Source organism: Acomys minous, assembly GCF_964271855.1.
Source record: "Acomys minous genome assembly, chromosome: 16".
Taxonomy (NCBI): domain Eukaryota; kingdom Metazoa; phylum Chordata; class Mammalia; order Rodentia; family Muridae; genus Acomys; species Acomys minous.
In genome coordinates this window covers 84,299,009-84,315,680 of record NC_140498.1, presented here as the reverse complement: position 1 = coordinate 84,315,680, position 16,672 = coordinate 84,299,009, and the positions used below count along the sequence as shown (strand labels likewise).

At 51.7% G+C, this 16,672-nt stretch overlaps 1 protein-coding gene across 1 annotated transcript in view; it reads left to right on the top strand.

The window, feature by feature from the left end:
• Positions 1-16,672, top strand: part of ATP6V0A2 (ATPase H+ transporting V0 subunit a2) — a 31,476-nt gene that overhangs the window by 5,988 nt on the left and 8,816 nt on the right. Inside the window, exons 3-14 of the mRNA XM_084762020.1 lie at positions 490-587; positions 1,880-2,017; positions 3,598-3,686; positions 5,961-6,087; positions 7,742-7,824; positions 8,848-8,941; positions 9,569-9,781; positions 12,435-12,585; positions 12,992-13,128; positions 13,533-13,720; positions 13,817-13,907; positions 14,636-14,754. Of these exons, the coding sequence (XP_084618146.1) occupies positions 490-587; positions 1,880-2,017; positions 3,598-3,686; positions 5,961-6,087; positions 7,742-7,824; positions 8,848-8,941; positions 9,569-9,781; positions 12,435-12,585; positions 12,992-13,128; positions 13,533-13,720; positions 13,817-13,907; positions 14,636-14,754 (1,528 nt within the window). The remainder of the gene's footprint in view (positions 1-489; positions 588-1,879; positions 2,018-3,597; positions 3,687-5,960; positions 6,088-7,741; positions 7,825-8,847; positions 8,942-9,568; positions 9,782-12,434; positions 12,586-12,991; positions 13,129-13,532; positions 13,721-13,816; positions 13,908-14,635; positions 14,755-16,672) is intronic.

Below are 16,672 nucleotides of genomic sequence, written 5' to 3'. Positions count from 1 at the left end.
TTAACAATAACTTTTAGTCATGTGAAATCTCTTGCTTAATGTGCTGATTATTTGCATTTTAATAAATTGTGACATCACATTCCTCATTTAAGAGTCACAGAACTGGTCACTTACGTGGAATGAGGCTCCTAAAAGCAGAGTAGAGCAAGCATGAGAGCCTTGTCCCTCTCATGGGAGCCTGGCTCTCTGTGACTTTGGCTACAGGTTCCCCCTGAGGACTTCTGTAGGGAATGCCCACTTGCTGCCTCTGGTGAGGGTACAGGTCTGCACCTCCAGTGTGTTCCTTCCACAGGAAGGGGTGCCCAAACATGTTTTAGGGACTGAAAGGAGCTGGAGAGCTCTAGCCAGTGTGTACCTGTCTCTTTGAAGGAAGCTGCAGGAGGTGACAGGGACAGGCAGGATCTGTGCACATAGCATGTTGGGGGTCTGCCAGGGTTCTCATCGCAGTGTCACAGTGAGATTGTCTGACAATGCCTCTTATTTTCACAGTGTACCTGGTGCAGGAAATTACCAGAGCTGATATTCCCCTGCCTGAGGGAGAGGCCAGTCCTCCTGCACCACCTCTTAAACATGTTCTAGAAATGCAGGTAAGTCGCTCCTGAAGTCACTGTCAGCAAAAGTTCCAGGGTTGCCTGGTTACCTTCACAGCGCCTGAGGCATCTTTGCCTCTCTTCCCTGAGCTGTGTCCTGAAATAGAGAACAGTGGTGTAGCTCACCCTGGGTGAACCGGAACTCATTTTTGTCTGGCTGTAGAGGGCCGCTGCTGGAGGGAGAGTGAGGATAAAGCAGTGTATCAGGAGGGTTCAGGATGCTCACCCTGGGATGACCTGTCCTAGCACCCCTGTCCCTGCACCCGTGCTAGGGGCTACAGGCCTGGGCCTTCATGGTGACATGACCCCACCTCTCCTATGAACACTGGGTGCTGTCTTGAGGCTCCAGACTTTTTTTCCCCCCTTGAGACAAGGTCTCAGTGTGTAGCCCTGGCTGGCTTGGAACTTACTTTGTAGAAGAGGCTGACCTTGAACTCACATCGCTCTGTTTGCCCCTGCCCTTGAGTGCTGGGATTAAAGGCCTGCAGTAGCACACCTGCCCTTCTAGACTGTTCTTGTTAGTTAGGGTTTGGCACGCAGAAGAAATATGCTGGCTCAGTCACTCTTTTGACCTAATGGCTGTGGTATTGCTGAAGCCCTTCTGTGGCCTGCTGTTTGGTCTGTCTGGGAGGAAGGAGCCAATGACTTGATGAGCCTGTGCCAAGCATGGCACCCTCCCAGCAGCAGGGGCAGTCCTCTGGTTTGGCTGGATGGCCTGGTTATGGAGGAACTGTGGACAGCACCTGGTTATGACATAATGGTGACTGTTGAGAGTTTTGGTGACGCAGAGCACAGTAAGGAGGAACAGGAGGCTGCTGAGAATCAGTTTGCCCTGGCTCAGGGGTCTGTTCTACAGAGTCTGTGTCTGTGGCCTGAATACGTAGGTGAGCAGGACAAGGACACTTGGTAGTGACCATTGAAGCTTTCTAGACTCGCACCTTGTTGTCTGGTGGGACCGAGCGGAGACTCTTAAGTTGGAGGCAGGAGGATGTGCTCAGAAAATATGGTTGCATATTATTTCCATTGCAAATAAAAGGAAATGTAGATTGGGTGTGTCGGATGGACAGGCAGCTGAAGGAAAGCCAGCAGGAAGCGCCTGTGATGCCTGCAGGGCTGGGCTCATCAGTCAGCAGATGAAATGAGCTGGTGAACCTTGCAGTCTTGATGTGTCCTTATGGCCTGTGAAGCACATTTGCAGCTGGCATTTTGCTGAGCACTGGTGACTGCGGGGTTGTCAGGGGCGTTCTCCTGCTAAGCCCTGCTCTCAACCGGCAGCTGTGTCCTTGCAGGAGCAGCTGCAGAAGCTGGAGGTGGAGCTGAGGGAAGTGACCAAGAACAAGGAGAAGCTGAGGAAGAACCTGCTGGAACTGGTGGAGTACACCCACATGCTGAGGGTCACGAAGACTTTCCTTAAGCGGAACGTGGAGGTAGGTGGGGTCAGCAGACCGCACTCTGTCAGGCCCCACCGCTGCCCGTGGGGTTTGTTGTCGGTTCCTTTAGATGTTGCCTTTTGTGTTTAGTTTTGAGACAGTCCTGTGTATCCCCTGCTGGCCCTGAACTCTCTGCAGCTTGACTTTGGACTTCTGATCCTTGTCCCTCCGCTTCCCCTGTCCTGGATTTAAAGCTGGCTTTGTCACACTAGGCAAGCACCCTGCCAGCTGAGTTTTCTCTCTAGCCCTGCTAAAATTTACTTTTTTTGTTTTTGAGACCAGGCCTCGCTGTGTAGCCCAAATTGTCCTTGAAATTGGAGTGAGCTCAGGACTGCAGGCGGGAGCTGTAGTGCTTGGTGTAGGTGCGGTTTTGTTTTAGTTAAGTAGTCTGCCTCAGTCTCTGCTTTACTTTAGGCTGGGTGGTATGCCTCTTCCTGTGTTGGTGGTTTTAGCAGGGACACTACTTCCTGCCGTGAGGTACTTTAGTTCATAGTTGAGAAAAAAATGTTTTGTTTTGTTTTTTTGTTTTTTGTTTTTAATTTTTAAAAAACTTTTAAAATGTTTTTAATTGCTGGGCAGTGGTAGTGCACACCTTTAATCTCAGCACTTGGGAGGCAGAGACAGGCAAATTGAAGTGACTTCAAGGCCAGCTGGCCTACAAAGTGAGTTCAGGACAGCCAAGGCTACACAGAGAAACCTAGTCTCAAAAAACTAAAAAAAAAAAGTTTTAAATTTATTTATTTTATGTGTATTGGTGCTTTTCCTGCATATATATTTGTACACTACATGTGTGAGTTACAGAGGGTTGTGAGTCACCATGTGGCTACTGGGAATTGAAGTCAGGCCCTTTTGGAAAGTAGCCAGCACTCCTAGCACTAAGCTATCTTTCCAGCCTCTATTGTATTTTATTATTTTACGTGTATGGGTGTTTTGTCTGCATATAAACGTCTGTGCACCAAGTGTGTGCAATGCCCATGGAGACCACTAGAGGGCATCTGATACCCTGGAACTGGAGTTACAGTTATGAACAGTTATAATGTGAGTGCTGGGAACTGAATCCAGGACCTCTGGAAGAGCAAGCAACAAGTGCTCTTAACCTCTGAGCCATCTCTCCATACCAAGCAAAGTGTTTTGTGGGTGTGAGGGAAAAAAATTCTTTGTTTTTCCAAAAGGCTGAGTAGAGGGGGCAAGAAGAATCTCCTCACAAGACTGGCTCATGCTGGTGTCATGCAGGTGTGGTGTGCTGGGATGTTTGTGTGGCTGCCCAGCATGTGCCACGCTGAGCTGTGTATAGGCTAGAGCCCATCCCTTGTGAGTTTGCTGTCTCTTGCGCTAAGTGTGACCCTAGATACAGGTACTATCTTTTGAGCCAGGGTGCAGCCTCACTTAGAACCACTCTCATGTGTGAGTTGTCTTCAAGCAGTTCAGCTGACAAGCACGGCAGAGTGTCTCGTTCCCTGTCTCAGTGCTCATTTGGTCCTGGTGCTCAGGCTGCACAGCACCTCTGTGGGCTTGTCTGGAAGCTTGCTGTGGGGGTGGAGTCTGCTAACAGTGTGCCTGCTTCCGTGTCTTTCCAGTTTGAACCCACTTATGAAGAGTTCCCCACCTTAGAAAGCGACTCTCTGTTGGACTACAGCTGCATGCAGAGGCTGGGCGCCAAGCTGGGGTAGGTGACAGTGCGCACCAGGCCCTCCCTGAAGAATGGCAGACATGGGCCACTAGAGTGGGTGAATGGGCCGGTTACAGGCGGGGATTGGTGCAGAGTGCGGGGCTGCCGAGAACACTGGGCTCCTGTACTTAAGCACGCAGTGCTGACGTAGCTGGGTGCTGTGGGGATTTCTTGTTGGTATAGTGAGTTGGGAAGAAGCAGCATCTGTGCTCCCCAGTGTTGACTCCCTGGGCCTGAAGCACCAAGTCCTGTGCTGCAAACATGGGGCTTTTCTGGGTTTACGGTTGGTTTTGGTTTTTTGTTTTCACTCCTTTTGTTCGCCTGAGTGCTCAGGTGCAGGGATGGCAGGTGTGTGCCCCAGCCCTGGTGCTGCTCAGGTGCAGGGATGGCAGGTGAGTGCCCCAGGCCTGGCGCTGGTCAGGTGCAGGGATGGCAGGTGAGTGCCCCAGGCCTGGTGCTGCTCAGGTGCAGGGATGGCAGGTGTGTGCCCCAGGCCTGGTGCTGCTCAGGTGCAGGGATGGCAGGTGTGTGCCCCAGCCCTGGCGCTGGTCAGGTGCAGGGATGGCAGGTGTGTGCCCCAGGCCTGGCGCTGCTCAGGTGCAGGGATGGCAGGTGAGTGCCCCAGGCCTGGCGCTGGTCAGGTGCAGGGATGGCAGGTGTGTGCCCCAGGCCTGGCGCTGCTCAGGTGCAGGGATGGCAGGTGTGTGCCCCAGGCCTGGCGCTGGTCAGGTGCAGGGATGGCAGGTGTGTGCCCCAGGCCTGGCGCTGCTCAGGTGCAGGGATGGCAGGTGTGTGCCCCAGGCCTGGCGCTGCTGTCTGTCCTTTCTGCTTACCTGACCCAATGAGAACTCATTTCCTTGTATAACTTGGGACTTTTTTTGTTTTAAATTTTAGCTAACTTTTTAAATTTATGGTTTTCTTTTTCTAGTTGGAATTTTAAAAATGATTATGGTCTGGAGAGGTGGCTCAGAGGTTAAGAGCACTGGCTGCTCTTCCAGAGGTCCTGAGTTCAACTCCCAGTAACCACATGGTGGCTCACAACCATTTATAATGAGATCTGGTGCCCTCTTCTGGCATGCAGGTACAAATGCAGGCCAAATACTGTATACATAATAAATAAATAAATCTTTAAAAAAATAAAAATAAAATAAAAATGATTATGTTATTGCTTGTCTCTGTATGTGGACACCACGAATGTGCCTGAGAGTCACAGAGGTCAGAAGAGGGCATTGGATCCCCTTGAAGTGAAGTTATAGCCTGTGGGGAGCCACCTCGAGGGTGCTGGGAAGTGAATCCAGGACCTCTGGAAGAACACAGTGCTCTTAGCTACTGACCCATTTCCTGCCCCTTTTCTTCCCACCCCCTTCCACTTATCTAGTGTGTGTGTTTGGGTTGGTGCATGCTCTGGAATGTACGTGGAGGTCTGAGGACAACTTTCTGGAGCCCGGACTCTCTCCAGGCGTGGCTCAAGCAGCCTGCTCATTAAGCACCTTGCCAGCCTTTTTCTTTTTTGTGTTTCTGGAGATTGAATCCTGAGCCTGGCACATTCTAGGCACGTTCTCTATCACTGAAGCACTTCTCTAGCTAAAAAATGTCTTCTGGTCCTGAGGTCTTCTAGTCCTGAGTTCCTTGTTTGGGCGCCCAGTGAAGATTGGTGTAGAGATACATTCCTTTAGAGAGATTTGTCACATTCACAGGGAGCTGGGAGCGCTGTTAGCCCAGGGTCAGTTTTTATTTTGCAGAACAAGGTTTTTCTTGGTGTTTGAAATTTTTTTTTCTTTTAAATTTTTGGAAGTGATATGGGCTTATACCGAAATCCTGGCTGAATTCCATGCTGTAACTGTGTGCAATCAGGGCAGACTTCTCACATGTCCAGAGCCACAGCCAATGTGAGCATGTGGCTGTGTAGGCTCCTTTACTTTGCAGATCATCCCTTATTTAAGGAGCAGCCCTGTGGGCAGGAAGCCACGGTCATGATGGTTCTGCCCTAGCTCCTCGCCCTGCTGGCCCCTGCTGCTTGCCGTCTGCCTCTGCACTGGCCTTTTCAGGGTCTTCACACCCCAAGTGAGTGCACAGCACAGAGCCGCTAGTTATCTGCTTTGGGCTTGCAGTTCCAAGACTCACTCAGCTGGATGTGGAGACGCAGCTTTGACAATACTTAGTCCAGTGCATGAGCGTCTTGCTGCTCGATGGCTCTCACGCAGCCTCTTGGCTTGCAGGAGGCGGAGGTCTTCTCGGTCCTCTGATGCCGGGCTCTTCACTGTCTCCCAGGTTTGTGTCTGGCCTGATCCAGCAAGGCAAAGTTGAAGCATTTGAAAGAATGCTGTGGCGGGCCTGCAAAGGGTACACCATCGTGACCTACTCGGAGCTGGACGAGTCGCTGGAAGACCCCGAGACGGTGAGTGCCTGTGCACACAGCAGCCTTCTGCCTGTGTATGCCATCTTGTACTGAGGCCTGCAGTCCTCCTGTCTCCCTTCTCAGGGGAGCTCCACAAGCCTCAGCTGCCCCGCTTCCCCTCCGCTCCATCCTATCCCCAGACTCGGAGGCTGGACTCAGAAACAAAGGGGGCTGCTGAGCTTGTCGTGGTTGGGGCCTTGGCTGCACTCTTCTGCCTCTAGCTTTCAGTGGCCCTGCCCACACTCCTGCACCTGCCCCGCCTTACCTTGTCTCCTTTCAGCGTCCAGCCAGCTCTGCCAGGGCTTCTCACTCTTAGAATCTTCCAGTGGCTTCCTGTTTACACAGCAGAAAGCCCAGTTCCCTGTGGTGGGTTGGGCCTTATCTGTCCCCAACTGCTCTGTTCCTCTCACCTGCCTGCGTTCAGCTGGCTATCCCAGCATGCTTCTTTGTATGCTTTTTCCTTTTGCTCCCGTCTCTTCCCAGGTCCATGTGCCTCTCCCTTTCACCTTCATTTCTCTACACACGACAGCTGTCTTTTCTGGGACCTTCTTTCCTACCTGTTTAGGATGGCCACACACCCCCTGCCTCGCTGCCCGTCAGCCTGGCTTTTTCTGTAGGGTTCACCACCATCCAGCCTAGCGTGTCTCGTCAGCCTGACAGCTCCCTTGGCTCACTGCTGCTAGCTTTGGCAGCTCAGCAGTTTCTGACAAACAGGCAGAGGGCTTCAGTTGTGTTCTCAGTGCGGGGACTGAGCCCAGGCCCTCGCTCGCACGAGGCAGCTGAGCGTCACAGAAGTCTGTGTTGTTGGGCAGGGCGGTGGTGGCACACGCCTTTAATCCCAGCACTCGAGTGGCAGAAGCAGGCAGATCACTGTGAGTTCGAGGCCAGCCTGGTCTACAAAGTGAGTCCAGGACAGCCAAGGCTACACAGAGAGACCCTGTCTTGAAAACCAGGAAAAAAAGCCATGTTGTTGAACATCTGTAATGATGGCTGGCGCTCATTATTCGCAGAATTATGTTGTTAGCGTCACTGTAAACACTCAGCAAATCTCATGGCGTGTCTCTGTTCTGGGCAGTGTGGACTTGCTCCTCTAGTCCTGGGCACTTTTTATCAGCAAACCACGGCTGGCCTTACTTCGTGTTTCTTAGACTTGTTTCCTTGCATTGGTGACTCTAACTGCACTCCAGCTGGTGCTGAGCGAGCCTCACCCACACAGACTTCCAGAGGGCTGCTCTCACTGCAATCTAGATACGTTCCTTGGTGGCCATCTTAAACAGTACCCACACTGTCAGAAAGCACATACACGGAAGTCGTGGCAGTGATCGGGAGGGTACTTGGTTATGGTTTATGTAAGCTGAATCAATTTATAATCAAGCTAAGCTGAAACCACTTTATAAGCTGAACCACGAGAAGCAGAGCTCGGCCTCATGAGCTTCCCTCTTACTGGGGGTGTCGCTCTGCAGACGCCTGGGAACCGGCATGCGTGCTGACTTGGGGGTTGTGTTGGTGGCCGGTGAATTGCAGTCACGGCTGTGCTGCAGTAAGAGCCGCTGCACCTACTTCCCCAGGCACTGAACTTGGTCTGGAAGAGGGGGCGCTGCCAGGGTTGGGGGTGCGCACAGAACTCACCGTTGTTCCCTTGTTTGTCTGGCAGGGAGAAGTGATAAAGTGGCATGTGTTCCTGATTTCCTTTTGGGGAGAGCAGATCGGCCACAAGGTTAAGAAGATATGTGACTGGTGAGAAAAGAGGCTTTCTCAAGTCGGTGTCTCCCCGTTGCTCACTACTGGGAAGGGAACCTATGCCCCCTCAGGTTCCTCTTAGCTAAGCAGGCTCTCTACCACAGCTGCGCCAGGCCTCTGAGTCTCTTATTTATTTATGCATTTAGGACCTGTTAGGCACGTTAGATAGTTAATTAGCTAGTTAGTTAGTTAGCTAGTTAGTTAGTTAGTTAGTTAGTTAGCTAGCTAAATTGTCGACTTGATACAGTCTGTAATCACCTAGTATCAGGCATTGGATCCCTGGAGTTGGAGTTACAGGCTGCTGTGAGCCCCACGTGGGCCTGGGAACTGAACCCAGGTCTTCTCTAGGAGCAGCCGGTACACTTAATCCCTGAGCCACGTCTCTAGCTTCAGCTTGTGTCCTTGCAGGAGACATGTTTTAATGTGAGCAGGAAAGTTGCAGCAGTTCAGTTAAGTCCCTTCTGCCTTTACCTGGTTGCTGGGAGGTGTTTCCAGGTGGCTGCCCCAGAAGGGAAAGGCTCAGCTCAGCTGGCAGAGCAGAGCGACCACTGTTTCGTGTCTAGGTGTCTGAGGCCAGGGCATCCGCAAGACAGATGCGGCTCAGCCTGAACAGTGTCAACCAGAAACAGTGCCAGCAAACATGAGCTTAGGCCCTCTTGCCTCTGCCTCCTGAGTACTGGGTGACAGGCTGTGCCACCACCATCCTGGCCTGTCATTTAAGGTGTACTTTCAGCCTGCTTGGTGGGTCTTACCTTGAAGGTGTTGGTGCCTTGTAGGAGGGCAGGATTGGGACCAGGCTTCCTGGAATCAGGGTGGGTTTGGATCTGGGGGTGTTTTGAGACCTATTTACTGTAGCAGCCTGCTGAGCTGCATGCAAGGCCTTCCCACAGCGGCTGTGGCTGCATCACTGAGGACTGCCTTGCCTGGTGCAGGAGGCGGGTGCCTGGCATGAGTGGATGCTGGTGCTGGCGTTAGAAGCAGCCCTTCTCGTCCCTCCAGACTGTTGAATTCTGTCTCTAGTTACCACTGCCATGTCTACCCGTATCCAAACTCGGCTGAGGAGCGCAGGGAGATTCAGGAGGGGCTGAATACTCGGATCCAAGACCTTTACACTGTGAGTAAGCTGGGGGGGGGGGCGTCTGCTTCTCTGTCCACCTGCTAGCTGTTTGTGGATGCTTACCATGTATTCCTGGCTATGGAGGCATCTGTTTTGCAGCCTCAAACTCAGGGAGTAGTGAAGGGACTTAGAGAAGCCCCTGTGTCTCTTTGGTATGCTGGGTTGTCATTTGACCATGGAAGACAGGCTCTAGTGGTGGGTGTCACCCAACCTGCCTGTTTAACTGTGAGTTTCTCTGATGGCACTGAGGAATCTTGAGCACTGACAGGAAGCAGACTTCCACACATAGAAACAGAAGGACTGGAGCTGGGAGCTTCCAGGGGTACGGGCTAGGCCCTGCCTAAGTGTGGGTGAGAGTCAAAGGGATGGTTGGGCCAGTCGGGTCACCCTTCTGTCAGGCCACCACTAACAACAACAGGATGTCTAAGTTCTTCCTGTGCCCTTGGGCTCTGTCCTTGGAGGCCACTTGGCGTGCTGCCTTGCTGAGCTGGCGGTCTCTGACCACACCTGGTGTTACTGCCAAGGGAGCAGGTGCCTGGGATGATCCTCTTCGGGAGAGTTCCCCAAAGGAGGTCGGGACAAGAAGTGTGATCGTAGCCACGAAGCCTGTGCGTGTCCCCACAGGTGCTGCACAAAACGGAGGATTATCTGAGGCAGGTGCTGTGCAAGGCTGCCGAGTCGGTGTGCAGCCGTGTGATCCAGGTGAGGAAGATGAAAGCCATCTACCACATGCTCAACATGTGCAGCTTCGACGTCACCAACAAGTGCCTCATAGCTGAGGTCTGGTGCCCCGAGGTGGACCTGCCAGGCTTGCGCAGAGCACTGGAGGAAGGCTCGGTAAGGCTCCCTGCCCCACCAGGACCCTCAGACTCAGGCCACTCAAGGACATGGCATGTCACGGGCTGGATGTGGTACTGCAGACTTGTGATCCCAGGACTAAGGAGGCTGAGGCAGGAGGATGGAGAGTTTGAGGCAGGCCTGAGACCTTGTCTCAAAACACAACAACAGAAAAAGTGTTTTCAGAGTGCTGGGAAGGGCTTTGCCAGACAGTGCGTTCAGAGAGAGGTGTTCAGGAGTGGGTCTCTTGGGCTCAGAGGTTAAGAGCACTGGCCATTCTTCTGAAGGTCCTGAGTTCAATTCCCAGCAACCACATGGTGGCTCATATCCATCTATAATGAGATCTGGTACCCTCTTCTGGCGTGCAGGCTTACATGCAGGCAGAATATTGTATAAACAATAAAAATAAAATACTTAAAAAAAAAATAAATAAAAGAGTGGGTCTCTTGGGGCTGAAGAGATGGCTGAGAACCTGAGAGCACTGGCTGCTCTTCTAGAGGGCCCAGTTTCAATTCCAAGCACCCACATGGTAGCTCACAACTGTCTGTAACTCCAGTTCTAAGGGGATCCGGCTCCCTCACACAGATAAAACAACAATGCCCAGAGGGGAAGAGTGGGTTTCTAGTGAGGGGAAACATCCTGAGCTGTTTCTGACATTCCTCCCTGGGCCCTGCTTCAGCTCTGTCCCCTCTGTCACTGTGCTCGGAAAGGGACGGCCATGGGGGTAGGGACAGGCAGCCCATCTTTTCCTCTTGCGTTTTAAAATTACCCTCGCCACAACCTCTTTTAATTTTTTCTTTTCTTTCTTTCTTTTTTTTTTTTAAGATAGGGTTTCTCTGTGTAGCCTTGGCCTGCCTCTGTTACCTTAGTGCTGGGATTACAGGCATGTGCCACCACACTCCGCCTCTCTCTTAATTTCTAAAGCACTGTGGCCTGTCGTTCCACTGAAAGTGCAGAGGACGGCAGATGGTGAAATAGCTGCTTGGCACTGGCTCCCTCTAAATAGCAGATTTTGTGTTGTTCTTTCCATGGAATAAAAACGTCTCTGTTTATATGACCAGATCCTCTTGCAGGCACGCACCTTGGCTTATTAGCTCATTCTCAGTTTGTGAGGGGCCTTCTGGTTACAAACAGCCCTGCACAGAACAGCCCAGGACCTTTGATACTTAGCATGTGCAGGTCTTCCAGAAGGATTTCCCCAGCTCCGGCTCTTGCTGAGTGAGGCCAGGTTTCTTCCTGCTTGCCCAGGCGCTCTGCTCACCTGTGTGAGCACATACACCATTGGTCCTTTCCTGCTTGCCCAGGCGCTCAGCTCGCCTGTGTGAGCACACACACCATTGGTCCTTTCCTGCTTGCCCAGGCGCTCAGCTCGCCTGTGTGAGCACACACACCATTGGTCCTTTCCTGCTTGCCCAGGCGCTCAGCTCGCCTGTGTGAGCACACACACCATTGGTCCTTTCCTGCTTGCCCAGGCGCTCAGCTCGCCTGTGTGAGCACACACACCATTGGTCCTTTCCTGGTGCTGGTCCTTTTCTCCCCTGTTTTCCATTGTAGTGAGTGTGAATTTCTGGGCAAGTATAAACAGTACACTGAAATTGAGGGGAAAGCTTACAGAGAATTCTGCCACAGTGATAAAATTTATTTTTTCTGTTGGGCATTGGTGGGGCATGCCTTTAATCCCAGCCTCGGGAGACAGAGGCAGGTGGATTGCTGTGAGTTTGAGGCTAGCCTGGTCTACAGAGTGAGTTCCAGAACAGCCAGGGCTACTCAGAGAAACCCTGTCTCAAAAAACCAAAAGAAAAAAATTTTTTTTTCTTATTTTAGGTTTGTTTTGTTATTGTTGTTGTTTTTTCCGAGACAGGGTTTCTCTGTGTAGCCTTGACTGTCCTGGACTTGCTTTGTAGACCAGGCTGGCCTGGAACTCACAGCAATCCACCTGCCTCTGCCTCCCAAGTGCTGGGATTAAAGGCATGCACCACCACCGCCCGGCTAAAGTTATTTTTTCTTATTCGTATATTTTTTCTTTTTTGTATATTGGGTAATTTGTAGATGTGCCTAACTTCTCTTTGCTGACTGCTCTAAATTACTTTTCTTGTGCATTGTGTATGTACGTGGGACAGCTTGTAGGGACTGGTTCTCTGCTTCCACCGTGTGGCCCTGGGACTGAACTCAGGTCACCAGGCTTGTAGGCAAGCATCTTTCTCCACTGAGCCCTCTCACCAGCCCTCTCTTAACCACTTTTAAGAAAGTTCTAGATTTAGGGTTCCCTTTTCTCTCTTTTCTGTTTGAGATGTGGCCCCTGCTCTGCTGCTCTGCTGGCCTCACAGTCAAGACCCTCCTGCCCACGCCTCCCGGCTGTCGACCCCGCAGGCCTGGCTCACTTGTTGGTTTTCTATGGCCTGAGCCTATCCTGCCTCCATCCACCTCCTCCTGGCTTTCCACTCCCACTCCCCAGCTCCATCCTGCTCTTTCCCAGGGCCCCCGGCTCCAAGCTCTGTCCTCAAGCCACTGTGCTCTGCTTGGATGTCAAGAGTGGTGACATTTGTGAGCATGCACTCCGCTCACTCCCCAGAACTCAGCCAGCGCGGCATGTGTTGGTCTGGAGCTGTTCTCATGGATAGTCATGTTTTCTTCTTTCTTTTCTGTGTGGAAGAGAGAGAGCGGAGCTACAATCCCCTCATTCATGAACACAATCCCTACGAAAGAAACGCCGCCCACTCTGATCCGCACCAACAAATTCACTGAGGGCTTCCAGAACATCGTGGACGCCTATGGTGTCGGGAGCTACAGAGAGGTGAACCCAGGTGGGTATCTGGACGAGGCTGGGCTTGTGCTTAGCTCAGCTCAGCTTTGGCTTTTGTTGGGTTTCTGAGACAGGGTCTACTTGTAGCCCGGACTAGCCTGAAACAATCACAGCGTAGCTCAGGCTGGCCCTGAACTCTTGGTGACCTTCCTGTCTCTGTCTCCTGAGTGCTGAGATTACAGCATGTGCCACCATGCCTGGCCTGTTAGTTCCTTCTGAGAGGGGAATGAAGCAGATGTGTGTCAAGCAAGCTCACAGCTGTCACTTTGTCAGCTTAGTATAGCATCTACTTGACCTCACAGCCCTGTCCCGAGAGCTGTGGGAAAGTGTGTGTGTGTGTGTGTGTGTGTGTGTGTGTGTGTGTGTGTGTGTACATGCTAACCTAAGGCCCTGATCTGTGTCTGCAGCTCTCTTCACCATCATCACCTTCCCGTTCCTGTTTGCTGTGATGTTTGGCGACTTCGGGCACGGCTTTGTCATGTTCCTGTTTGCCCTCTTACTGGTGTTAAATGAGAACCACCCTAGGCTAAGCCAGTCACAGGAGGTAATGCACGCCTGCCGGCCTGGGCACAGCAGGAGCATGGCAGGGCTGGCACGGTTTGACAGGAAGGGCGTTGTGTTTTGCTTACTGTGTTTTTGGTGGGGAGTGGTCTTGATGGTCTCAGGAAGTCTCGGCTGGCCTCAAACGGTTTACATATCGAAGGCTGACCTTGAACTTGTTATCCCCCTGCCTCTACCTCCTGGGTGCTGGGATGATAGGTGCTCACCCCAGCCCTGGCGCAAGAGCTTTGGGTGTAAGTGTGCTCTGTAAGAGGAGTGTGCCTGTCACCCTGGGTAAGACGGCCCTTGTTGGGTGGTTTTCTGGGAAGGCGCAGAGGAGCGCTGGAGTGTGCTTCCCACGAGCCCACTGTCCAGTGCGTGAGTCTGCTGGCACGGTGTCTCCCCCAGATTCTTAGGATGTTCTTTAATGGCCGATACATCCTGCTGCTGATGGGGCTGTTCTCCGTGTACACTGGCCTCATCTACAACGACTGCTTCTCCAAGTCTGTGAACCTCTTCGGCTCTGCGTGGAACGTGTCCGCCATGTACAGCTCCAGCCACTCCCCAGAGGAGCAAAGGAAGATGGTACTTTGGAAGTAAGCGGCCTGTGAACGAGGATGTCACAGGTGGGCTGTGCCTTTCCCAAGCCCCTTGCTCCCCACATGGCGACCCTGCTCTGCACTCTCTTTCAGTGACAGCACCATCAGGCACAGCAGGACGTTGCAGCTGGACCCAAACATCCCAGGCGTTTTCCGAGGCCCGTACCCTTTCGGCATTGACCCCGTGAGTGTGTCCTTCCCTGTGCCTCTGGTGAGGGGGGTGCTGGGGTGCTGTGCCCCTCTGTAAGTGTGGTCAGTGGAGCAAGCGGCCTGCACTTGGGCAGGCAGGTCAGTGCAGAGGGGTCAGCAGAGCCATGTGGCTGTGGTCCTATCTCCTGGCAGAAGTGACCCTTGGTGGACAGCACACAGGCTCTTGAACGGCTTCGTTGTTTGGGTGACTTGCCTTTGGTCTAGAGAGGAAGGTGAGGGGCTGAGGTGGCCCTAGGGTGCCAGGCTCCTTCTATCCCAGGAGAGGGTTCAGCAGGCTGATCTCTGTAGGCCAAGCGTTTGGATCAGTGTCCTGCAGACTTTCTGAGGGGTTGTCCTGAAAGTGGCTCTGGCTGGGAAGGTGTGGGTGAGGCTGTTCAAGGGACGCACACAACATAGTAGGTCTCAGACCCAAAGTCTCAAGTGTCCTCAGTCCTATCCAGGGTGTCATTTGTATACTTAGACCAAGTCTGCAGTCTGAACGTGATCCAAAAGCTGAGTAGCATTCACAGGGTGTTAAGCTGCCCCACTCTACAGCCACATCTAGTCAGGCCCAGCCCTGGCTCCGGGGAGGCAGGCTCCCTGCTTTTGACTCTTTGACCAGTCTGGGGAAGTCAGTGGAAAGCATCAAGAGCAACTGTCATTTTGGAGCTCTCCAGCACTACTGGTGGGACCTACATTGCTTCTGTTTGATTTGGTCCTTAGATTTGGAACCTGGCCACAAATCGCCTCACCTTCCTCAATTCCTTCAAGATGAAAATGTCTGTGATTTTAGGAATTATCCACATGACTTTTGGTGTCATCCTGGGAATATTTAACCACTTGTAAGTACTTGTCTTGTTGTGCATCTTTCATTTTCTTCCCCCTCCACTTTCCAAGAGTTGGGATTACAGGTGTGAGCCAGTGTGCCTGGCTCAGCGGTTCTGAAATCTGTGTTTGTAAACCCATTTTGTCACTCTTAGGGCTTTAAAAAATTATTTATTTAATTACGTATTTTTTATATTTATTTGCTGAGAGGAGGGAGCTGGTGTACATCACAGTACCTTGTGTGGGAGTCAGGGGACAACTTTTGGGTTTGGTTCTCTACCATGCGTGGAGCCAGGGGATTGAACTCAGGTCATCAGGCTTGCCAGCAAATGCTTTTACCAACTGAACCATATCTCCACCACCACCCCTTTCATGTACATATGTATAGTATGTGTGTGTGCATGCACACTTGTGTGAACATGTGATTGTCAGGGGACAGTTTTTTCTTTTTCTACCCTGTGGGTTCTGGGGAATGAACTCAGGTTGTCAGGCAGCCTTTGCCTGCTGAGCCATCTCACCAGCCCTTTGTTTTCTTTATTTATGTGCAGATGTCTTAACTGCATGTGTGTCTGGGCACCAAGTGAGTTGTGGAGACCAATGAGGGCATCAGAGATCCTGAAACTATAGTTACAGATGGTTGTGAGCCACCACGTGGGTGTTGTGGATTAATTCGGATCCTCTAGAAGAGCAGCCAGTGCTCTCAACCACTGAGGCAGCTCTCCAGCCTCTAAGTTTTCTTTCTTTCTTTTAAAATATTTATTTATTTATTTATTTGGTTTTTTGAGACAGGGTTTCTCTGTATAGCCTTGGCTGTCCTAGACTCAGTTTGTAGACCAGGCTGGCCTTGAACTCGTAGCGATCCACCTGCCTCTTTCTCCTGAGTCCTGGGATTAAAAGTGTGTGCCACCACACCCGGCTAAATTTTAATTCTTGATGCTAGACTGCTGGCTGGGCCAGGGGCAATTGATCTGATGGTGCCAGGCAGGATGTGGTTCTGTTTTGATTATTTAGCTTTGGAGTTTGGGGGTCAGGGATTCATCCACTCAGTGCATACTGCAGGCTGTGCGCCGTGCTGGCACCATGCTTCTGCAGAGCCGAGTGAGACCTTTGCCCTCCTGAAGCTCCTGTCCAAGTGATGTGAATGTGGGGTTAGTCCCAGAAGGGAATTTTGTCATATTCCTTGTGTTTGTTTGTTCTAAAGTAGAAAGCTTTCGTTGTTTTGTGGAAGAGCCAGCACCTTTGCAGACTTTCTTCCTGGGCTGACCTCTCTTCTTATGATGAAGCAGGATTTGCATCATATAACTCAGTTGCTTTAAGTCCTGACAGAGCTGGGACATTGAAAAAATTGTTCATTGGGCGGTGGTGGCCTTTACTCCCAGTGCTCCAGAGGCAGAGGTAGGTAGATCTCTGAGCTCGAGGCCAGCCTGGTCTACAGAGCGAGTTACTTCTAGGTCAGTCAGAGCTACACATAATAAATAAATTAAAAAGAAAGAAACCTTGTCTTGAAAAAAAAAGGAAGGAAGGAAGAATGAGGGAGAAAATGTTGAAGGTGGTGAGCGCGGTGAGCTGCAGAGGGCTGGTCCCGCACTTGCTGCCCTTTAGAGGACTGCACTGAGTTCCGCTCTCAGCTCCCATGGGGGTGCCACAACTGCCTATATTCCAGCCCCGGGGAGATTTGATGCCTCTGGCCCTGCCATCAAGTACACCTCCCCTCCTGCACGCACACACTTACACATAATTGAAAATAATTTTAAATTTGGGGCCTGGAGGGACAGCTCAATGGTTAAGAGCACCTGTTGCTCTGATAGAGGGCCTGGGTTTGGTTCCCAGTGGCCACACGGTAGCTCACAACTGTATGGCTCCAGTTCCAGGGACGCTTACACCCTTTTCTGGCCTCTGTGGGCACAAGGTATGCACATGGTCCATAGACATGCA